This window comes from Saccopteryx leptura, chromosome 4, assembly GCF_036850995.1.
Source record: "Saccopteryx leptura isolate mSacLep1 chromosome 4, mSacLep1_pri_phased_curated, whole genome shotgun sequence".
In the NCBI taxonomy this organism is placed as follows: Eukaryota; Metazoa; Chordata; class Mammalia; order Chiroptera; family Emballonuridae; genus Saccopteryx; species Saccopteryx leptura.
Window position 1 is genome coordinate 170,821,665 of NC_089506.1, and position 25,045 is coordinate 170,846,709.

Genomic DNA, 25,045 nt, shown 5'->3' on the forward strand with positions numbered 1-25,045 from the left:
TGAGTTTTTTTTTATTGGTATACACAAATTTAAAATTGTTATATCTTTCTGGTGAATTTAATCTTTTACCATTTTGAAATAAGTCTATTTCTAATAATGCTTCGTGGTATAATAAAAAAATATTTTGGTTTTTGCTCCCTGTTCCTGGCACAGAGCTTTTAATGTCTTTGGAACTTCCTGAGTAATAAATTATCTTTTGTATACTAGTAATACGACACAAGGTCAATGGAGTATGGGGGACCTAGGTGGTGGAAATTAAGTTCCATCATCAATGGCCAATAATTTAATCAGTTATGCATACACAATGAGACCTCAATAAAATTCTCTTAACAATGGAGTTTAGGGTTTCTAAGTTGATGAACACATCTATGTTTTGGGAAGGTGGTGCATACAGATTCCATAAGGTTAGAGGCTCCTGGGCTTGGGATCCTTCTGGACTGACCTCTATACTCTTCATCTGTGCCCTTTATAACAAACAGTAATAACAATCATAACACTTTTCTGAGTTCTATGAACCATTTTAGAAGTTATCAAACCTGAAGAAAGCACTCTGGGAACCCTGAGTATGTATGTAGTCTGCTGGGAAGAAGTATGCATAGTCTAGGAATCCCATTTGCGCTGGTGTCTGAATGCAGGCAGACTTGTGGGATTGACCCCTTAACTTGTGGGGTCTGGACTAACTCCAGGTAATTAGTATCAGAGTTTAACTGAATTGAAAGACACCTGCTTGGTGACAGAGAATCATAAAATTGGTATTGGAATGATATATTTAGAGTGAACAAAAAAAATCACATATAGCTATCAAAATGAAAGGCAATTTTGTTTTCTAGTTACTCCGGATTTCTTTTGAAGAAGGCTTAACACATAATTTTCCGTTATTTTACTTTCAACCTTTTCATTGGTTTATTTATTCCTTATAAACAGCCTATAAGCAGATTCTTACAATTCATTCTTACACTCTATGTCTTCAAATGTAGAATTTAATCCATTTATGTTAATCAAATTGCTAATACAAAGAATAATCTCTTTCATCTCATTTTGTTCCTCCTATATGTCCATTTGTTCCATATTTCTTTCTCTTTTTAAGCCTTTTTGAGAAATTGTCAAATCCATAGGTTTGAGAGTTAAATGCTTTTCTATTTTAGTGATTATTCTAACAATTACATGCATACTTAATTTATCTAAATCTAAAATTAATACCTTTATATCTGGAAAAAATAAGGACTTGGGAAAACTTAAATTTATTCATTCCGCCTGACCTGTGGTGGCGCAGTGGATAAAGCATCGACCTGGAAATGCTGAGGTCGCCGGTTCGAAACCCTGGGCTTGCCTGGTCAAGGCACATATGGGAGTTGATGCTTCCAGCTCCTCCCCCCTTCTCTCTCTCTGTCTCTCCTCTCTCTCTCTCTCTCTCTGTCTTTCCCTCTCCTCTCTAAAATGAATAAAAAAAATAAATAAAAAATATTTATTCATTCCACTCCCAACTTATATGCTACTATTGTTGTATATTTATTTCCCCTTAACACTACAAGATAAAGTACTATTATTTTATTTTTATTTTATTTTTTTTTTGTATTTTTCTGAAGCTGGAAACGGGGAGGCAGTCAGACAGACTCTCTCATGTGCCCGACCGGGATCTACCCAGCATGCCCCCCAGGGGGTGATGCTCTGCCCATCTGGGGCGTTGCTCTGTTGCAGCCAGAGCCATTCTAGTTCCTGAGGCAGAGGCCATAGAGCCATCCTCAGCGCCCAGGCCAACTTTGCTCCAATGGAGCCTTGGCTGCAGGAGGGGAAGAGAGAGACAGAGAGGAAGGAGAGGGGGAGGGGTGGAGAAGCAGATGGGCACTTCTCCTGTGTGCCCTGGCCGGGAATCGAACCCGGGACTCCTGTATGCCAGGCTGACGCTCTACCACTGAGCCAACCGGCTAGGGCTAAAGTATTATCATTTTATATTGCTTATTTAAGTTTACCCACATATTTACCATTTTCTTTATTCTTTTTTCTCTTTTGCAATTCAGAACTTCTATCTGAAAATATTTTTAAAAATATTTTTATTGAATTTATTGGGATTACATTGGTTAATAAAATTATATAGGTTTTAACTATAATTCATCATCTATATATTATATGATGTGTTCATTACACAAGGTTTAATCTCCCTCCATCACCATTTATCCCCTTTACCCTATTCTACGTCCCCCCCACTCCCCTTTCGCTCTATTTCTATGAGGTATTTTCTTTCTTAATCCCAATTTCACCTAGCCCTTCACTGTATCCCTCCACCTCTGAGTTACTAGTCTGTTCTCTGTCTCTGAGTCTGTTTCTATTTTGTTTATTTATTTATTTATTTTGTTCATTAGATTACACATGTAAGTGAAATAATATGTTATTTGTCTTTCTCTGATTGGCTTATTTCACTTAGCATACGATCCTCTAGGTCCATCCATGCTATAGCAAAAGGTAAGATAAGATTCCATTCTTTTTTATGGCTGAGTAGTATTCCATTGTGTAAATGCACCACAGCTTTTTTTTTTTTTTAATAATATAGAAACGGGGAGAGACAGTCAGACAGACTCCCGCATGCGCCCGACCGAGATCCACCTGGCACGCCCACCAGGGGCGATGCTCTGCCCACTAGGGGGTGATGCTCTGCCCCTCTGGGGGGTCGCTCTTTTGCGACCAGAGCCACTCTAGCACCTGGGGCAGAGGCCAAGGAGCCATCCCCAGCGCCCAGGCCATCATTTTTGCTTCAATGGCTGCGGGAGGGGAAGAGAGAGACAGAGAGGAAGGAGGGGGTGGGGGTGGAGAAGCAAATGGGCGCTTCTCCTATGTGCCCTGGCCCGGAACCGAACCCGAGTCTCCCGCACACCAGGCCGACGCTCTACCGCTGAGCCAACCGGCCAGGGCCTGCACCACAGCTTTTTGATCTACTTCTCTACTGATGGGCACTTGGGCTGCTTCCAAATCTTGGCTATTGTAAATAGCACTGCAATGAACATAGTGGTGCATATATTCTTTCAGATCAGTGATTTGGGCTTCTAGGGATATATTCCCAGAATTAGAATTGCTAGGTCATAACTCAGTTCCATATTTTTTCTGATATATCTCTTTGGGCAAGGGAAATAAAAGAAAAAAAATCAACAAATGGGACTACATCAAACTAAAAGTTTTTGCACAGCAAAGACAACCCACTGAAAGGGAGAATATATTTGCCAATGATACAGCTGATAAGGAGTTAATATCTAAAACTTATAAAGAACTTATAAAAGTCAATACCCCCCCAAAAAAAAATCCAATTAAAAAACGGGCAAAACCCAAATAGACGCTTCTCCAAAGGGGACATAACAGAGGGCCAACAGGCATGTGAAAAAATGTTCAACATCACTAATCATCAGAGAAATGCAAATTACCACAATGAGATATCACGTCATACCTGTCAGAATGGCTGTCATTAATAAATCAACAAATAACAATTATTGGTGAGGATGTGGACAAAAGAGAACCCTCCTGCACTGCTGGTGGGAATGCAGACTGGTGCAGCCACTGTAGAAAACAATATGGAGTTTCCAGTTAAAGTTTTTTTCTTTTTTATGATTCAGTCATCAGCATTGAAAATTTAGAGAGATCATATTTAATAAAAGCAAAAACAGTTTCTGGGGCCCTGGCTGGTTGGCTCAGTGGTAGAGCATCGGCCTGGCGTGCAGGAGTCCCAGGTTCGATTCCCAGCCAGGGCACACAGGAGAAGCACCCATCTGCTTCTCCACCTCTCCCCCTCTCCTTCCTCTCTGTCTTTCTCTTCCCCTCCCACAGCCAAGGCTCCATTGGAGCAAAGTTGGCCCGGGCGCTGAGGATGGCTCTGTGGGCTCTGCCTCAGGCGCTAGAATGGCTCTGGTTGCAACAGATGGTCAGAGCATCGCCCCCTGGTGGGCGTGCTGGGTGGATCCTGGTCAGGCGCATGCGGGAGTCTGTCTGACTGCCTCCCCGTTTCCAACTTCAGAAAAATACAAAAAAAAAAAAAACCCCAAAACCCATTTTCTGGCATTGAACAAACACATACACAAACATGCATGATCTGAAAACATGTGGCCCCTATTCTTACATGGTAACACTTGGTTGTAGTTGAGCATTTGCTGTCTCTTTGTAGATGGTCATGTGCCTTCCAGTTTGCTGGAAGCTTTCTCTGGTCAACTCCACTCATTTTTGTTGTCTGCTTGGCCTCAGTAAGCTTTTGCAAACCTTCTGAGCTACAGTTCTGTGTCTGAGGACCTACTCTTCCCAAGGTGATGGACTGGGAGGAACCATCAACTATAACCTTAAGTATGTATTTTATTATAGTCCTAATAGCCATACAAGAGGTATATACTTACCATGGGGTGCTTTTGTTATAAGGAGAAATTTTGCCCAAGAGCAGTACCATCTAGAGCAGCGGTTCTCAACCTGTGGGTCGCGACCCTGGCAGGGGTCGAACGACCAAAACACAGGGGTTGCCTAAAGCCATCGGAAAATACAGTTTCTGTAGGATGATGTGGCAGCATGTGCGCAGGCGCAGATGATGACGTAACACCATGTATACAGTGGAGCAGCCCACGGCCACACCAGTCAAGATGTGGATGGTACAGAGCAAAGTTCAATGTGTTCTGTGGCTTGCTAAATTCGAATCCGTGACCAAAGTGCAACGTGAATATCGGCGCGTTTATAACGAAGCGCCACCACATAGGAATAACATTACTCAGTGGGATAAGCAGTTGAAGGAAACCGGCAGTTTGGTGGAGAAACCCCGTTCTGGTAGGCCATCAGTCAGTGAGGAGTCTGTAGAGGCTATACGGGATAGCTACCTAAGGAGCCCTAAAAAATCTGTGCGTGAGCCCACATCGAACTGCATTTCATACTGAATAGGTATGAAACTGGGAGAGGTTTCCTTTTATTTGGTGCAGATTTCACATTTCTATCGTCTTTTGTTGCTTTCCTGTGACCGGTCAAAAGTACACCATGACTTTACGGACACACTGTAGACATATAAGCATTTTGAGTGTCATGGTTTTGGCAGTAAAGCAACTAAAATTAGGTGAGACTGAAAACAACAGATTTACTACTTAGGAGACCAGGATGTCATTTTTACACCTAAATCTCTGCATAGAAATTTCTAACAAGAAAAACAAACCATTTTAGAGATTGTGATTTTAAGTCTTTGTTTCTATAGGAAGAGAAAAAGAGGAGAGAACATAGCAGTGTGAATTAGTAAAAAAACAACAGACCAGGAGCCAGGAGAGTTCCAGTCTAGTCTCAGCCATGTCACCAACTAGTTCTGTGAACACAGAATGATTATTCAACCCCCCAGGTCTCCATTTTCTCATTTATACTATAGAGAGGAGGAAACTAGATGACATTTAACAGACTTTCTGGACTGTAGTCTTGTAATTCAGAGGGAAAACATTATCAAAGAACTCTAAATAGTGTCATATAAATCAATGAGAACACTATAAATACTAAGAGAGAGGTCTGACATGGTCATTTTAAACATATCTATATCTATCTAGAACTGATATGCATCCATAAAATGAGAACTAAATAAATACACAAGGTAACAGATTAAATTTTGCTTCAACTAGAAGCAAAAATGTTTTTCTTGTAGATAGCAAACTTAAATGACTCATCTGGAAACCACACAATGTCCTTTCAAAACAATCATAAAACTGTAACTGACTTAAACAGTCATTTACCAATGCCCTTTCATTCATGTTTTCCAATGAACTTGCAGTAGTCATAGAAGAAATAATAAGGAAGCAAAATCCTGAGCCTTCCTGAGCCTTTTGTGATTGTAATGTTGAGTGGCAGGTTCTCTAGAATGAATGGACAATGGAATAGTCTGGCCAAAGTAAACAGTTTCTGTGATCAGACTGAACCTTTATCTCAGCCAAGTAATCATTTTTATTCCATGAAAAATGCCTAAAATCATGCCAACTTGTATCACTGCCACTGAAATTGGAATGGTTTCAACATCTCATTAAAACAATGACACTTAATGAATTGCTTCAGTTAAATCATGTGAGAAAGGAAGATAGATGAATGATTTGATTGTGTTACATGTGGTTCAAAAGATATGATCAACACAGGTGATCACTGGCACCCTTCATACCAGGATTACCACCCAAGATAAGCACACCTGGATTCCCATGACCTTTTTGTTTTACACTGGCTAAAATAAAGTGATTGATGTCACGGAGAAATGGTTTAAAATAATATATTCAAAAGGAACGGCACCAAGTAGCTTGAAACACACACACAAAGACAAAATCAGAAAGTAAGATGAAACCAGTTTGCATTACTCATGACATCATTTTACAAGAATTTAGACTATTATGGAACAGTGTATTATTGACTTACATGAGGTACTATTCTACATAAGAAACCTAACATATTTAATATCTCACAAAGTACCTAAGAATCCAATGATCTTAAACACGCTTGCTTAGGAGTTTTAAAAAAAGAAATACACCGTTTGTTACTTCTTACATCACCCTTTAGTTTTTCCTTCTATCTGCAGTGAGTGTGTAATGAAGAAATGATAACCAATATATTATAAATGAAATTTGACATCTGAAGTGCAGAGTTTAAAGTTCAGACTAAGAAAAGCCAAACAAAAACAAAGAACTAATATATCCAATACATTTCATTTTGATCGACAAATAATATACATCTGACTCCATTATTTTCCCTGTCTCAGGTGTCAGTCATTTGTTAGCTTTGGTTTTCTTAGTTGTTTGTGCTTACATGTTAGTGTGTGGGTTCACACATGACACCTCAAATAATCAATGAAGACATAACTGAGAGGGCCTGAGGGCGGGAGGTGATTTACAATATCCGACCCCATTCCCTTGTTCAGCAGAGCTCTTTGCCTCTTTATGGCAAATGACATAATGTTTCCGGTTAAACCTAAACAATTGTTTTCTCTAGTTTAGTGTTTCCTATTTTTCTTAGGTTAGGAAAAATTTTGTTTTAAAAGATGCTGCTGACCTGTGGTGGCGCAGTGGATAAAGCGTTGACCTGGAAATGCTGAGGTCGCCGGTTCGAAACCCTGGGCTTGCCTGGTCAAAGCACATATGGGAGTTGATGCTTCCAGCTCCTCCCCCCCCTCTCTCTCTGTCTCTCCTCTCTCTCTCTGTCTCTCCCTCTCTTCTCTAAAATGAATAAATAAATAAATAAAAAAGATGCTGCTGATCTGTAGGCTACTAAATCTGTTAGATGTATTAAGAACATTATCACATTATACCTTTAATTATGCTCATAATTTGAAAGAAAATTCACCGCATACAAGCTGCCACTAAAGTAACCCCACTTTTCTGTTAGTACGTGTTCAGTGCAGGGTTGCTTCCCTGTACCTGCTGAGCTGGACTTCTATTTTTTTTTTTTAAACACAAAGCCATTGCCATAGCCGCTCTAGAAAATGTCTTTGCTGGTGATCTTAACAATGTTTGGGCAGTCTTAGACCCTCTTTACTCTTAGATCCTGATGGGTTCTGTAAGTTACTATCTGGTACTAGAGCAATTAATTGTGTCAAGAGCCCTAAACCAGTGTTTTTCAACCATCAGTCCGTGGACCAGTGCCAGAAATTTCCTGTAAGCCCGCAAGAGTTAGCCACCCTGCAGTTGTATGAGAATTATAGACCCAATGATCTTAGTATAATTCACTTATGCTCAGGGTAATTTCTGCCTTAGCAGTCCTCGAAATAACTCTCCTACTTTCACTGGTCCGCAAGTGTAAAAAGATTGAAAACCACTGTCCTAAATAGCTCAAGAAGACAAACTAGAAAAGAAGCTCCAACGTTTACAGTTGTAAAGGGATCTATTGATAGGTTGCTTCTTCGTCTTTTCCACCAAAAGAGCACAAATGCAGAAGATAGTCAAAGTCTGGGGGAGAGAATGAATTACCTCCAAGCCAGAGATCTCTTGAAGTCTCATGTAGACTACACCATTTGTTGAAGAAAGTATCCTTTCCCCACTAAGTATTCTTGACTCCCTTGTCAAATATTAGTTGACTGTATATGTGTAGGTTTATTTCTGGGCTCTTGATTCTATTCTATTGGTTTATGTGTTTGTTTTGGCAAATGCCATATTCTTTTGATTACTATAGCTTTGTAATTTAGCTTGAAATCAGAAAATATTGATGTTCCGGCTTTGTTCTTTCTCAGAATTTCTTTGGCTATTTGGAATCTTTTGTGGTTCCATATGAATTTTAGGATTAATTTTTATATTTCTATAAGAAATGCCATTGGAATTTTGATAGGGACTGCACTGAAATCTGTAGATAGCTTTGGGTCTTTTGTCTTGATTCATATTCATAGTAATTTCATGAACTTTTTAAGGGTAATCTCCTGTGGTATCACTTAGCTACTGCTACATAACAAGTGATCACAAAACTTAGTAACTTAAAACAACAATTGTTTCTTGTGATTCTGGGTTCAATAACTTTGACTGGGCTCTTCTGGGAAGTTCCCTGCCATAGCTCATCTAGAATCACTAGTGTGACCTGCAGTCCTCTGGTAGCACATCTGGGGCTGGAGGGATTAAGATGTGCACACGCATGTGTCTGGGGCCCAGATGCTGGCTGTTGGCTGGGCCTCTCTGTGTGGTCTCTTGTCATTTGTCAGTTGAGCCTAGACTTACTTACATTGTGACAGAAATGTTCCAAGAGGTGCAGCTAAAAGCTGTTAGGCATTTTAAAGCCTAGGCTCCAGAACTTGCACAGTTTCAATCTTGCCACATTCTGGTGGTCAAAATAAATCACCAGACCTCCCTAGATTCAAGGGAGAAAGGCTCCACCTCTTGATCAGAAGAGCTGAAAAATACTGTGGCTGTATTTTCAATCAAGCACATCATGCCTTCTCCTTGTTTTGTCAATTTAGCAGCAAGTATCATAGTGAAGGCATACTGGATATCAGCTGAAATAAACTCTGACACTTTTATTACATCCAGCTTGAGACTACAACTTCAGGATAAGAATACATTTAAAGGAAAAAATTAATCTTGATCACATTAATCTACCACTAATTACTTAGCCTCATTTTCTTTTTAAATATTGCTCAGATTCAAACACACACACATCTTATTTCAAAAGAATAGCTATACCTCAAAGAAAGAAACCCACGCTTTGAAGCTTGACAATAAATCAACAAATTCTTACTATACCTGAGACAGGGTTACCAAAAAGCTTTGCTCATTAATGTATTCATATAGATATCAAGCATTCTTCCAGTGCTCACCATGTGTTTGGCACTGTGCAATTTGCCCGGGATGCATATCCTAGTAGTAGGGATAGACATGCTGACGGATAATTGAAACACAGGATGATTCATAATTATAATAATAGATATATACACAGGATACAATAAAAACACATTAAAAAAAAGAAATGTCATCAAAAAATTTATGACTTGGTTTGTGATAATGCACATGAATCTCCTAGTTGCTAAATATATGTGTATATATCAATTTTATGTAGCATTATTAAAGCCTTTTGAGGATTGCAAGGGTACATATACAAAGAAAGGAAAAAAGGCAAGATTTATAATATATGATCATGTGGTGAACATCTGTTCTTTTTGCCTGTGTAGCATCCACTTGCTTTTCTTGTGGTGACAGTACCTTGATTCCCAGCCCTCTTTCTTCAACTCTCAGTCTATGTGATAGGGATAGAGTCAGCTCTACCCCAGTCTTAGAGGCGGAATGTATGATCCAGGCCTGGCCAATCAGACTACTATATTTTTCTGTCCAGAGGGACTTGTTCAGAGTTAGGTATATGACCTAGGAAGACCTAGTGAGACTAATTTCCAGGACTTTTGTGGAACTTCTGTGAAGAGAAAATCACTCTCTTTTTTTTTATTTTTAATTTTTTTTATGTTTACTCAACAGACTGGGTGGGGGCTGCTGGAGGCCACAACAAGGAGCCTGAGAACAAAGGTAAAGCTAAAGGAAAGGGCTGACACATGGAGGGAAGAAGACTGATGGCATCTGAGCTTCCAGATCCATCCATGCTAGATCTAATTGCCTAGACTTCATTACATTCACATTCATGTTTTCTCTCTCTCTCCCCCTTCAAAGTATTAGTACTGGATGTTTGCTATTTTTCACCAAAAAACTCTAACAGTATGGAAGGAACAAAACTCAAGAAGTAGGCTTGAGAACTATGTATCAGTAAAACCAATATTATTAAAGCTAAGGGTCTCTGTGGGGAAAATAACTGGGAACAAAACAAGGTAAGATGAGGCTACTTGATGGGATGAGTCCTGACATTAGGAAGTGATAGAGTAGAGTTTATTAAGTAGACAAAAAAGAACCAATGCATTTTTACCATGAATACTATCAACAATATTGGAAGTCATAGCATCATCAGCTGAAATCAGTCAGTAAAAAACGAGGAAACTAGTAATTTGTAGGATGAGAAAGAGGACCCAGATAGGGACAATAGCAGTGTCAATCTGAGAAGTATAAACAGACAAATAATGGGGATTAAAGACTGCTCAAGAGCAAAATGGACAAAAGACTAATAAAAAGAGATACAAGGAGACCAAGTTAAGCAAAGAATGACTGACCAAGTCTACTCAAACTAAATCTAGAGAACAGTCAACTTATAGAAATTTGCTTGACAGTATTTTCAGTAGGCAATTAAAAAAGAACCTATTATTTACAGATTTTAGAAACCTATTCTAACTCTCAATTAAAGAGTAGTATAAATTAAATAAACATATCATTCACCCTGTGAGACAGGGCTTAGACTATGTAAAACAACAACAAAATCCAACTTCTGAAACCTTCAATCAGGCTATAAACTGTGTGTTTTGAGTCTGGTTTTATACTAGCTGGACAGTATTTTTAACAATGATTCTCATGATGACTTTATTTAAAAGTCTCTGTGTTAATTATTAATTGCGTACCCAGGGCCCATAGAGGATTTAAGACACTTCTGCTTTTCTTTATTCACCAGCCAGAACCCTACCTATTAGGGCCAATCCAATTGGATTAGAAAATATCTTCTTGTCTCATTTAATTTAACCTGTTTTAAGGGTTTAGAACAATATTTACAAACAGAGAAAAAACAAACAATATTTAAGAATAACATTTATTTTGGAAAACTGGAATGTGTCAGGACTAGACAGGTTTTGGGTCTATTAAATAATTGTAGCTTTATTTATTTTTTTAAAGCAAGATACTAAACCAAAAGTCAGAGGGCTGCTTATTTGTTTCTTTAAATCTGCGAAGGAATTAGGGTATCTCCTTACATTTACTCCCTTAGGCCTGCAGGCTTTGGAGTCCTTCCTGTCCAAATCTTATATTCTTTGATCTAACTTTTGCTCTGAGTTCCTGTTAAGAACAACTTGTGCCATTAGTTTCCCTGACAAACTTCAGTACTTTTTATGTTTCTTCTGGCCCATAGGGGTATTCTAAGAGCAGTAATGAAGGCTGACACATCAGGTGGGAATATGTCTCAGGGAAAGGTCTATAAAGTGTCTTTGAAGATATAGGTTATTGGACACTGTGCCTACTGTTCTAATCTTAGCATAAATTAAATTTAGTTGTATTAATTAGCAGGTTTTAATGTCTGCTGTCTTAAATGATGCTTTAAAACCATGGGGATTTGATTCAAATAAGTTCTTGGGCTCTCTGAAACCTGACAGAAGAAAGGAAAACAAGTGCCCTCCGAGATCTGAAAAGCAGACTTAACAACCTCGTTAGGCAAGCTTGAAGTCATACATCAGCTTTCCTCGGGCAAGCCCAGAGTTTTTTTCCAATGGTTATCACCTTGAAGCACTACCTCTTTCACATAATTTATTCATTTGACACAACTATGTGGAGATCATGTGTAAAGTTTACAGCTTGGTTGAAGTAAAAAACCAAATAAAAAACAAGCAAAGAAAGAAAACTTGTTTATTTTAAAGGGCATATTTTAATAAAGGCCCTGTTGGAACTGCCAACATATACTATAAATACCTAATGCTGGAAATTTAAAAAACTCTAGAGTCTTTTCTGATCACAGAGAAAAATATTTTAAATTTAAATCACAATTTAAAAAATATAACTTAAATTTCTAAAATTTAAATTAAAACTTTAAATCATAAATTTAAAAATGAAAATTACAAATAATTATATTGAATCTAGAGGATTTGTTTTCCACTGGGAATTTAGGCAGCATACACAAAAACTCATAACTATTTTGGTATAACATATACTGTCACTTCACTAACAAAGAAATGGGCTTAATCTAACAGGAATTGTCCTCTGATCCCTCCTCAAGGCTCAGGGGCCTATTGTGTCTAGAATATCTGGGAGCGGTCTCTGGGTAGCAGTATTATTTTTAGTTTGCATCTTGAACATCAGGATAGTTTTCCCAGTTCTAGCCCAGTAGGTCAGTTGGTTAGAGCACTGTCCTGATGCTGTCAAGGTTGTAATCCTTGGTCAAGGCACAGATAAGAGTTAACCAATGAATGCATTAATAATGGTGGAACAACAAATTGATGTTTCTCCCTTCCTCTCTCTCTAAAACTAGTTAAAAAATTTTAAAAAGACACTTTTTCTAAGTAAAAGTTGCAGGGGACTAAAAGAATCATCTACTCAATAAGCCACTTCTTAGTGTTCTCAACTCCTTAAGTAGCCCTATGCCTTAGAGCAAGTGGCTTAATTTCTGAGGTCAGTTTTCTCCTTTATTCTATTCTGAATTTAGAAGGTAGTTGCAAGGATTACATAATGTGAATAGGCACTGTGTAGGAACTTTCAAATTATACATAAGTCCTTCCAACTATGCTATAATGCAGGTGTTATACTCTATCTTTAAAGATAAGAAAACTGCAGCTCAGAATAATCAAGAATGTAGTCTAAGTTTCATAGCAACTCATTGGTGACCCTGGAATTTATCTTTTTAAACTATAATACAGGCCCTGGCCGGTTGGCTCAGTGGTAGTTGGCCTGGCGTGCAGGAGTCCCAGGTTTGATTCCCGGCCAGGGCACACAGGAGAGTAGCCCATCTGCTTCTCCACCCCTCCCCCTGTCCTTCCTCTCTGTCTCTCTCTTCCCCTCCGCAGCCAAGGCTCCATTGGAGCAAAGTTGGCCTGGGCGCTGAGGATGGCTCCATGGCCTCTGCCTCAGGTGCTAGAATGGCTCTGGTTGTGACAGAGCAACGCCCCAGATGGGCAGAGCATCGCCCCCTGGTGGGCATGCCGGGTGGATCCCGGTCAGGCGCATGCAGGAGTCTGTCTGACTGCCTCCCCATTTCCAACTTCAGAAAAAACAAAACAAAACCAAAAAAAACCTATAATACAATATGGTGCCTAGTAAATTGCCTTGTGCATAGTAAATATTAGTAACTTTAAACCATTGTTATTAGTTATTAATATGACTATTAAATTTCATGTAGCTGGACCTGAAATACATTAAAAATTTAAAATATTATTTCTATAATGACTTAAAACAGATATAAAAATTTATTATGACCTAGATGTCCAGATATCTTAATTTCCCCCCAATGTATATTTGAACAGAAAACGCAAGACCAAATGGAAGATTTGTAGATAAAATTTATAGTCAATTAAGTGTGCAAAATGCTATATATTTTAGCCTGACCAAGTGGTGGCACAGTGGATAAAGCGTCAAACTGGGACATAGAGGACCCACGTTCGAAACCCCCAAGGTCACCGGCTTGAGTGTGGGCTCATCTGGTTTGAGCACAGCTCACCAGCTTGAGCCCAAGGTCGCTGGCTTGAGCAAGGGGTCACTCGGTCTGCTGTAGCCTTTCTCCCCACCCCCATCAAGGCACATATGAGAAAACAAACAATGAACAACTAAGGTGCCACAATGAAGAACTGATGCTTCTCATCTCTCTCCCTTCCTGTCTGTCTGTCCCTATCTGTCCCTCTCTCTGTCTCTCTCTTCTCTGTCTCTGTCACCAAAGAAAGAAAAAAAGATGCTATATATTTTATTCTTCGCCTGGAGATTCACAAGAAACATTAGCATATTAAACCCTCTGAAATGTTTCACAGTAAAGAAAACTACTGATCTAGTTTAACAAAGCTTTCAAATGTATTTGACAAAGAAATTCTTTCTTCATATAACATTCATGATCATCCTATGAAATCAGTGTTCTGTGGAAAACATTTGAAAAAAAAAGGATATATCAAAATTCCTCATCCAAGTCAAGCATGTAATTTTGAGGGGTATTCATTTTCTGCCAACTTGACTTCCTGCTGTCGAATGTCGGGGTGACAATCAAGTCTTCCTGACACTTAACTGTTAAACTTAAATTTTTTTTAGGCTTTCCTCACAACAGTACATTTTAAAAATACTTTTTTCTATAACTGCAGCCACAGTTTAAATACCAACCCTTTCCCAAAACTCCTACTCATACTAACTCTTAGATCTCCTTGTAGGCCTTATCTTTTGCACCATTAAATGGCTTCTCAAGTTTCATTGACTCTAATTTAAACTTTTTAATTTGTCATATGCTTATGATTCCACAATTAAATAGTAACTCCCTTAGTGTTTTGAACCATTCATTACACTTCCATGAATCTCTCCCCAAAAAAGCGTGAACACAGTGCATTGGTCATTCATTCAACAAATATGCACTGAGCATCTCCCATGTGCCAGGCACTGTTATAAGTGCTGGGGAACTGGTCACCGGTACACTAGTGATACTGGAGCAGGTAGATACATAAGTCTTCAAGTAAGTACATAATGTTAATGTCAGGTAAGAGTAGGTGTGATGAAGCAATAAGGGCATGTGAGAGAGTGATTGAGAAGAGGTTACCTTGGAAAGGAATCTCTAAAGAGAGAATATTTAAGCTGAAATCTGAATAACAGGAAAGAACCAGTCGTGTTAGGAGAAAGTCAGGAAGAAGACTGCTCTAGAGCAAAGCAAAGAGCCAGGACAAAGGGTAGAGGCTGGCTGAATTTGCTAAGAGGAACAGCATAAAGGCCAGTGTGACTAGAGCACACATAGTGGGAGGAATCACTACAGTATCAACTTAAGAGTGGTGGATATGAGGCAGACTGCAGTAAGCAATTTGGACTTCGTTTTAGTTGCTATGGGAGCCATGGAGTGCTATAGACATGGAAATGACCTAAGCATGTTTTCATCACATTGAAAGACCTTTAGGACTGAGGGGTAAAGAATGAAAGCTAGAGAGTCAAAATGGGAATCAAGCAGGCCAGTCATAGGCTGTTTGCGTGGTCAAGGCCAGATATGATGGTGATTTAGAAAAGGGTGGTGGCAGGAGAACAAAGGAAGTAGACAGATTCTGGATGTACTTTGGCAAAAGGGACAATGGGATCTGCTGGCTTGAGCAAACTGGTGGATGATGCTATTTCCTAGACAGGAATATCTGGGAGAGGAATGACCCTGGGAGAAGGGGTGGTAAAGGTCGAGAGGTTTATAGGATATACAGGAATATGGATCAATTTTACCTGATTCTGAAACTCATGGGAAAGAAAAGAGCTAGATACATACATTTGGGAGTCACTGGCACAAAAAAGTTTTAAAATCATGGGACCACGTGAAATAATCAAAGTAGAGAATGTAAGCCCAAGGCATCTCAAAATTTGGAAGTGGTATAGGAGAAGAGGAGAGAGAGAGGGAGGGAAGAGAGGGGGAGGGCGGAAGGATGAGAAAAGGAGAGACTGGGAAAGGAAAACCGAAATGGTAGGCAGAGATCCAAGAGAATGCAGTATTGATAAGTCCAAGAGAATAAAGTACGGCTGCAATGAGGGAATTGTCAGCCAAGTCAAATGCCAAAAGTCTGGAAGAGAACAGAAGAGAAACCATCAGGTTGGTCAGCATGGAGGCAATAAGGGCAGGTTCATGGAGGGGTGATGACTGAAGATGGGAGATGTGGGTCAAAGCAAGAGAGGTAAGGACTGATACACATTCAATGTAGACAAACTCCTCAAAACGTTGTGCTATGAAGCAGAGCAGAGAAGTGGGGCTTCAGTTAGAAGGGGCATGAAATCAAGGCGGGCATCCCCTACTCCCCAGCCCAAGATGGGAGATACTAAAGTTCGTCTGTACAGAGTCAGAAAGAAAGATTAATGATGTAGAAAAGAGAAGAACTAATTGAAAATTATTGAAAGTTTAAAATCTATTTGATTCATATTAGACTGACTAGATTATTTCTCAATGCCTGATTTATAATTGTGACCATTTCCAGGAAATAAAACTGAGTGATAATAACAATATTAACTAATATGTAGTGCTCATTATGTGCCAGGCATTGTTATATGTTCTCCTCTTTTACATATAAATATATATGCTTTGCAATATGTGGGTGGGTGCATATGTTTCTGTATTCCTCTAAATAACAATAACTGTCCTCATCTTACACTTGATTAGGAAACTGAGCTACAGAGAAGTTGAGTAACTTGTAATGTAGGCAGTAGAACCAGAAATTCATGCTCAATCTGACTCTGAAGCCTCAACGACCAGGATAAACTGGTATAAGGTTTCACTTCAGCTGGCATTCCTCAGCTCATGACATGTCTTATCATTCACTCCCTCTCCTTTCTCCAAGGGTATATGGTTATAGAAAAGGATGAAACGAAATTGTTTTTAACCCTGTCTCCAGTTGTGACAATCTTATGAGATGGTCAAACCAATTAGATATGGTCAGCAATTCTATCAAATCTGTTGCTTTTAGAACATTTACAAACATATACTATACATTAAAGTACAATTTTTGACAGCATAGTTCTCCCCCCCAAACTATTTCTTCTATATACACATTTATGTATTACATTAATGGCTACAGGATATTCAATTGTTGAAATATACTACAGTTTAAGGATATTTAATTATTGAAATATACTACAGTTTACTTAACCCTTCAAATATATATGGGTGTATGTGTGCTTATGTATTTACACAAGAAATCCACAGATCTTGGCAGAAAAATTAGAAAACACAGTTTAGCAAAAAAAAAATTCTACTCATTCTTTCATTTAATAAATATTACTGAGTATCCATTTTATGTTGGGCAATCATTAGAAACAATGTTTTTAAATGCTATTTAAAAGCATGAGGAAAATGCAAATGGCTATCAAGTATGTGAAAAAATTAGTAAAAATATAATTAGATCACAGATATAAGAGAGACAGAGAGTGAGAGGAAGGAGAAACGTAAGCAGTACTTTTATTATTTCTAGGTGATGAGATAGTAAGGATGATTTTTAATTTCTTCTGCTTGTTTTTTCCTTATTTTCTATAATAAACATGTTACTTTAAAAATGAAATATTTTCACTTATTATGCTGAGAGCACATGCATTATCAGATATCTGATCTGAAGCTAAAATGGAACCCATTAAGATAGTGAGGTATAAGAGGCAAGAGGACATTTTTATTATTTCAATTATTCAGTAATAATGCTCTAAATTATTCCACTGCCAGGGGCAGTAGACTGACCTGTGTGTATGTGTGTGTGCATGTTATGTGTGTTTAAGGGACTACATAGTAACCCCTGCTAATTAGCATATATTTACAAATATTGATGAACAATCAATATGGAGGTTTGCTTCTTTCCACTAGATCCTTCTGCCTTTCTGAAATAAACAGAGAGACTCAGGAGACATTTTCAAGGAGAAAGTAGAGGTAGAAAATTCAGATATTTTCTCCTGTCTTATTCAGGCTACCCTTTAAGATACCTGTTATCTTTTCTTTTAAACTTTTTATTGTAAAAAAAATAGTAAATATATGAGAAAATATGTATTTTGAGCAATTTGAGTTAATTGCTCAAAAAATATGTACAATTAACTCCATGTTCTCATCACTCAGCTTTAATAATTATCAACATTTTTAAGAACTTTCTTATCTTGCTTTAGTAGAAAACAATAACACTTATGAACTACATTTATAGAAAAAAATTTACACATTAAATTGAAAAGAAATGTTTTTTAAAAACCTCACTGCATTGGCCCTGGCCGGTTGGCTCAGCGGTAGAGCATTGGCCTGGCGTGCGGGGGACCCGGTTCGATTCCCGGCCAGGAGAAGCGCCCATTTGCTTCTCCACCCCCCACCCCTCCTTCCTCTCTGTCTCTCTCTTCCCCTCCCGCAGCAAGGGCTCCATTGGAGCAAAGATGGCCCGGGCGCTGGGGATGGCTCCTTGGCCTCTGCCCCAGGCGCTAGAGTGGCTCTGGTCGCGGCAGAGCGATGCCCCTGAGGGGCAGAGCATCGTCCCCTGGTGGGCAGAGCATTGCCCCTGGTGGGCCTTCTGGGTGGATCCCGGTCGGGCGCATGCGGGAGTCTGTCTGACTGTCTCTCCCCGTTTCCAGCTTCAGAACAATACAAAAAACAAACAAACAAACAAACAAACAAACCTCACTGCATTAAGCTTTAAAGAAGTCCCTAAACAATTTGTGGGGCCTGCTGATGCAGTTACCACCTTTCCCATCCAGTTTGGCCTTCCTCTCCAAGAGCTATTTGCATTGTTATGCTTGGAAATGGTTAAGAACTAAAACACTGAAAGTGGTCAACTAGGAACTGTGAAGCTATAGTACAGAACAGTGGGGAATATCAAGCACCGAGGGAAGTGAGGCCAAGAAGACAGCCCAGGGACAAGCCGGCAGCAGGCTGGCAGGTCACTCTCATCTACAGAGGTCAAGGAAACACTATTAAATTGTCACCTGGCTGTACCTACCCAAACTGTTGTCACTGCTTGTGGGCCAGGAAGCAATTCTATCCCTCAGTTTCTTCTTTTTACAGGAGTTGTCTGACTTCTCAGAGAGGCCCACTTCCTCCTTCCTAATTTCTCGAACAAGCTGCATGCGGCATCTTATAAAATCCTGAAAGGAAATCTTCCCGTTTTCATCTGCGCCCAGTTGGTTCATGATCTCAGGCACAGACTCTTCCATATTCAATTGGCGACAGACCATCAACAAGTCATTCCTACAGAGGGGGTTGAATGGAATAAAAGTTGTTTAGGAGAGACATTTGAACTAGAGAAAGTGGCTAATGAAAAAAAAAAAGAGTTTCTTGTCTCTATCCACATATAGTAAACTTATTTCTGACCTTCTCATTGCTTCTAGAAAAGTGGTTACTGCAAAATGATCTCTTTCATCTGGGTTATTCTAGACAAGAACTCTATTATTTGGAAGAGTGAGGCAACTTTAAATCTTTTGTTCTCTGTTTTCTTCCTGTTTCCACACCCTCCCCATCTTTTCTATCCTTTGAAATTGATGGAGCACCTGTAGAATGTAGCACTGTAATCTCACTGTAAGATAAAGTTTCAGAACATAGAAAAGACATTGTTTCTACTCTTGGCAGAGTTTTAAATCTAGTTGAGTTGTAAATGAACAACAAATATTTTGATAAGCTTGGTTTTCAGCTTTCTGGACCAATCAGCTAACTTTAGCGCTTCTTTAAAATGTTATTTAATTTTAACTTTGATGACTCAGTGTTTGCCTACCTCTGGTTTTTCCTGATTTTCTTTTAATATTTTTCATGCTTCCATCAGCCATCAACAAGCCTTAAGACTGAGAGCAGGGATGACAGACCAAAGGTCTTGCAGGGCTGGGACATAATACTGTAAGTGTGTGAAGTGCATGGATCTAAGACAAGAGGGAATAATGGAGTCTGTAGTTTGACTAAGATGTATATCCAGCCTATAGGTTCTCAAATTAAAATACAAATAAAAAATATTTTGCGTGATGGGCACACAACACAATCAACAGTTCAAATGCTATAGAAATGTTTAACTAAAATCTATGTACCTTATTGATCAATGTCACCCCATTCAATTTAACTTTCTAAATAAAAAAGAAAGAAATAAATAAAATAAAAAGGGAAGAAAAACAATACTATGCTGGCCAAGAATGTATATCTGGAGAACATCATTGGAAATCCAACATGTGCCTGGGTTTTCTTTTTCCCCTATCTAAACTCTTTAGGGAAACATTCTGTTCATATTTTTCTAACCATAAGTTCAAAGGCTTACGAATTTAAGAGCTGGAAGAGACATTAGAAACTAGTCCACTGTTACTAACAATGTCAATCAGCGCTCCTATCTCAACAGACCACCAAAGTCCAATCATCTTCAGAGTGTGACCAATTTGGTGTTTGCTGATACCTGAAACCTAAACATATGCAAATTAAGGCCAATTTCTCTCTTCCAGTCACCCTTCACAAATTCCTTCTCCTGGTCAATGCTACATGACTTTCTCAAGTGTGCTAAGCTCATAGAATTGTAGACATTTTTAATATCTCATTCACTCCATCTTAATCCTAACTCTCCCATCCCAGTCTCCATTGTCTAATTTATCATCAAATTTCTGTTGGTCCTACCCCTGGAATGCTTTTATATTTACTCTGTATTTTGTTTTTCAATATAAATAACACTCTCCAAGACCTTCTCAATATATACTAGGCCTACTATACTAGCCTCTTTACCTGATCACCCTTGTTGGTCAAATAAGTTTATAAATATGATATATATGTTTGCTCACTTATATTTTGCATTGGGTGTGGGAGACAGGCTGTAAGCCAAAAAAGTCATTATAACCTAAGGCTTAGTTTTAAGACTAAGCTTTTCCCCACACCCTTGATTGTTGCATGATATGGGGTGGTGCACTCTTATGAGGAATCCTATTTATGCCTTAGATAAGTGGCTTTGTATCAGACTTTCTTATTTGTAGATTGGTTTAAAGGTTTGGATTTCTACACTATAAAATGGTGTAGACTGGGAGCTTGCTCTCTCTCTCGGTTCCTGAGATTAGCATTAGAGGGAAGAGCAGAGAAAGGCCATGTGGAGGAGAGGAGAAGCAGCCAAGATGGCAAAGTGATGAAGGAGAAGCCAGTTTGTGGAGAGAGAAGGAGATGTGGAACAGAGATAAATAAGGCTGGTGAGCTAGAAACCTTTGATTCTAGGAAACTTGGATAAGTCAGTGGCTTTGGGAGCCCTGAATGGAAAGGGAAGTGTTTTCCCACTGTGTGTATTTCTTGCCCATTGGGTGCAAGCTAGGATTAAAGCTAATGGCCCACCAGTTCTTGGCTCCGTTGTTTCATTACCATCTGTCCAAATCAAATGTGAGCCTGCATGGGCCAGGTGGCTGTGATGGTGGCCGTGGCTACTGGCCATACAACCTTGCTTCCATATTGCATGCCATTTTCGTGTTTTAGAAAGAATTTTTACACATAACCACATGTTTTATATTATTTCGTGCATATGTGTATCTCTGCATACAGATTTATAATATATATATATACACACACATATATATATGGTGGCAACAGTATATATTTATATATGTTTTTTGTAAGGCAGGTGGTTAGGGGGATGAATAAATAAATATACACATAGAATAGGTAAGGTAGATTAAATTACGAGTCCTAATTTTTCATTCCCCTGTAGTAATGTTAACTATCCATACCCTTGTCTTCTGTGCAGGGCCAAGGACACTTATGGTAGGAATGTCCCTTAACATCAGACTTGACATTTAACTTGCTTGGACCCCCAGGATGTTAGCAGGTATTGGTTTATACAGTTGAATTTGTCTCTTTCTGATTCTGCCATCATTATGAAAAGAACAAACCATGAGAGTTAGTAGTAACCTATTAACATGGGCCCCAAACTGAGCCACCTTGGCTGACCTCTAGACCTGTAGCCTAAGAAGAGCCACTCCAGCTGACCCTAAGATGTGTGTGTAATCAGGAACAAAATTTTATTGCTTATGCCAATAAAATGTTTTGATTGTTTCCCAACAACAGCTAACCAAAACACAATGTTTTTAAAAGGCGCTTACACATTATTTATTTATTTATTTTGCTCTTCCCTGAATGCAAACTGTCTGATACTCAGCTGGATTCATGTGACTTAGGGACAATCAGGATTGCTAAAGCAGAAACACAAACAGAAAGAAAGAGTTGATGTTGAAATTCTACATTCTAAATTAAGAATTAAAAAAAATATTTTTAGCCCCAGTCAGTTAGCTCAGTCTGTTAAGAGCATCATCAGGAAACAACAAGGTTGTGAGTTTGATCCCCAGTCATGGCAAAAATAGGAGCAGCTCAGTGTTCCGGTCTCATTCTCTCCCTGCCTCTCTCTCTCAAAAAACCAAACAAAACAAAAAACTGTATCTGTCTGTCTATCTATCTATCTATCTATCTATCTACTGATCGATACCTAGATATAGATGATATATAGATATAGATATGGATATAGATATAGATAATACTCTTAAAAATTAAGCTTGATGAAAGATAAAGAAGTTTTCTAAATTCTGTAAGTTCATATACTAAGATGTTAACACTTAGTATTTTCTGAATGGTAGGAATATGGTGTTTACATTCTTATTTTTGCTTATCTGTAATTTGTCTGTAGTAACCAAGCACAAACTGCTCAGGAGAAAAGCATGCTTATTGAACTAAACTGACAGCCTTACCAAGTGGAGCACTCTGTCTGCAGAGACCAGCCCTTCCTTCCTGCCTGTGGCTCACTTACACATATGGGCATTTGGTGAGAAAACCAACTCTGTCCAGGTTTGTGAACCCCACCCTACAAAAAGCAATTTAAATAAAGAATCTGTGTTGAAAAATGCCAACTCAGAGGAGAATGTGTCATGATGCATTTTTATTTAAAATTTTGGCCATTGAGAGGCCAAATAAAAGATGAAAAACAAAATATACTGCACTCCACTAAATAGTGTCAGACTGTAACCTTTAAATAGAAGTACTACTTTCTAAAGACTAAATTAAAGCTAAATTCTTTCGGCAATAACAACTAACTAGCAATAACTAACACACTTGCAGGGGAAGTACTATTATCCCCATTTTACAGATTAAATATGAAGGCTGAAAGAGTCACAGAGCTGGTTTGTGGCAGGGCCAGGAAACTACATGGAATCAGTGTGATTCCAAAGCTCTTACCCTTTCCATACAATCCACCACCTTAGATATTAATGATACCTAACTTTTGGCCTGTGAACACAAGGAAGGACAGTACTAATATGAGCAGCTTGATTATCAAAGGTTATTAGTTAACAATACTTTTATATCAAACCAGAATGACTACATACATGTATAAGAACATAAAATAAATTATATTTTCTTACGAACATGATGAAAAAACAGTTACAAGCGAAAACATAAATTCCAAGTTTGCCTTTAGATATCAAGAGCTAAGCCTAGAGAAGTTGGATCACAGAGTTTTATTATAAGCCATTATGCTAGGTTGTTTTAAATGGTTCTCAGCCCTGCTCTGTTGGCTCAGTGGTAGGGCATCAGCTTGGCATGTGGATGTCCCCAGTTCAATTCCCAGTCAGGGCACACAGGAAAAGCACCGATATGCTTCTCCGTCCCTCCCACTCTCACTTCTCTCTCTCTCTCTTTCTTTTCCTCCCCTCCTGCAGCCATGGCTCTATTGAAGTGAGCTGGCTCTGGGCGCTGAGGATGGTTCCATGGCCTCCACCACAGGAGCTAAAAACAAAAAAAATTGCTCCGGTTGCAATAGAGGGAGAGCCCCAGATGGACAGAACATTGCCCTCTAGAGGGCTTGCTGGGTGGATCCCGGTCCAGGTGCATGCAGGAGTCTGTCTCTGGCTCCCCTCCTTTCACTAAACTAAAAAAAAATGGTTCTCAATGAATTACACCCTCTGTGGACACATCCCCTTACAACATGTCTTTGCTATTCTTCCAATCTACAAGTGGAGGTTATTGCTCTGTCCTTGAATCTGGGCTGACCATCTTATTTCCTTTGGCCAATGGAATGTGGTAGAAATAACACTAGGATTTCTCAACACAGGCCTAACATGACCACTTCCAGCTCAAATCCTTCCAACTCCACATAGTCCTTGTAGCCCACTCAGGTCCCCGAAGTGATCACTTCCTTTTGATAGCATTTAGTATTTGCACCATTTATTCACTGACTACCTTTAGCTTTATGATAACCTTTGGATTTTTGTACAAAAGTTTCATTTCTCTGTCTCTTTTTAATTATTTTTACACACTCAAGTCTTATCTCCCAACATGACCCCAAGCTCCTGTAAGCCCGTGCGAGCCACGCATCAATCTCCCATAGGATCTGAGCAGCACCGACGCCCAGTGCCTCATCACACAGCAGATCTCCATCATGTTTACTTTGACGGATTGATTCATAAATTTTCAGAAGTTAAAAATGATCACTCTTTTGAAGGGAGCCCCACTTTGACATATTCCTACATATACCTCTTTATATTTTTCTACAGCAGGCAGCATGCTCAGTAAATATGAATGACCAATGGACACCATGTAAACCACAACCCTGTAGCCTCAGTGACAGAGCAGCATGACGGTTTCTCTGTCCTGGACCAGGAACACTTCTCAGAGAAAGAGATACCAGGCTGCAGTGGTCCAACACCAAGCCAATATCATGGAGAACTATTTTAGTAGTAATAACCTCATCAAAAAGGCAACTGTCTTAAAAAACAAACAAACCCACCAGCCAAACTTTTGTGCATTATTTAAGAAAATATGTTCATTCATTGTAGAACACATAGATAAGTAAAGAGAAGAAAATACAAATTGCATGCAATTCCTCTACACAGGGATGACCACAGTGAACCTTTTGGTTAATTTCACAAAATATTGGTGAATGTTTTTTCACTCTAAATTTCTATATTAAAAAATCCTCTAAATAATTTTTTCTTTCATTATTGCTACCACTTCTATAAAATGTATTTTATATTTATTCATATTCATATATGTATGTCTATCTTATCTTTAGAGGATATCACCATGAGACAAGAAAGGAACAGATTCAAGTTCATAGCAGAGGCACTAGCCAAGTCAGGTAATATTTAGTGCTGTAGAGAACACCAATCACCGGGCAGAAAAATTAAAATATAACTAAAATTTGATGCTTTTAGCTCAAAACTGCATGGTCTCACAATGCACAGCTCTTAGTTTTTGTATATAAAAGCCTTTTTGTTTCTTGGCTATTCTTCTTTTAACTTAAAAAGAATTGAGTAGAAAGTGAAAATTCAATGAAGCTATTTATCATTTAGGGAAATTCACAGCCTAACATCAATATCAGATTGTGGGAAAG

At 38.8% G+C, this 25,045-nt stretch overlaps 1 protein-coding gene across 1 annotated transcript in view; it reads right to left on the minus strand.

The window, feature by feature from the left end:
• Window positions 1-25,045, minus strand: part of MCC (MCC regulator of WNT signaling pathway) — a 521,764-nt gene that overhangs the window by 405,690 nt on the left and 91,029 nt on the right. Inside the window, exon 2 of the mRNA XM_066382027.1 lies at window positions 18,668-18,915. Within this exon, the coding sequence (XP_066238124.1) occupies window positions 18,668-18,915 (248 nt within the window). The remainder of the gene's footprint in view (window positions 1-18,667; window positions 18,916-25,045) is intronic.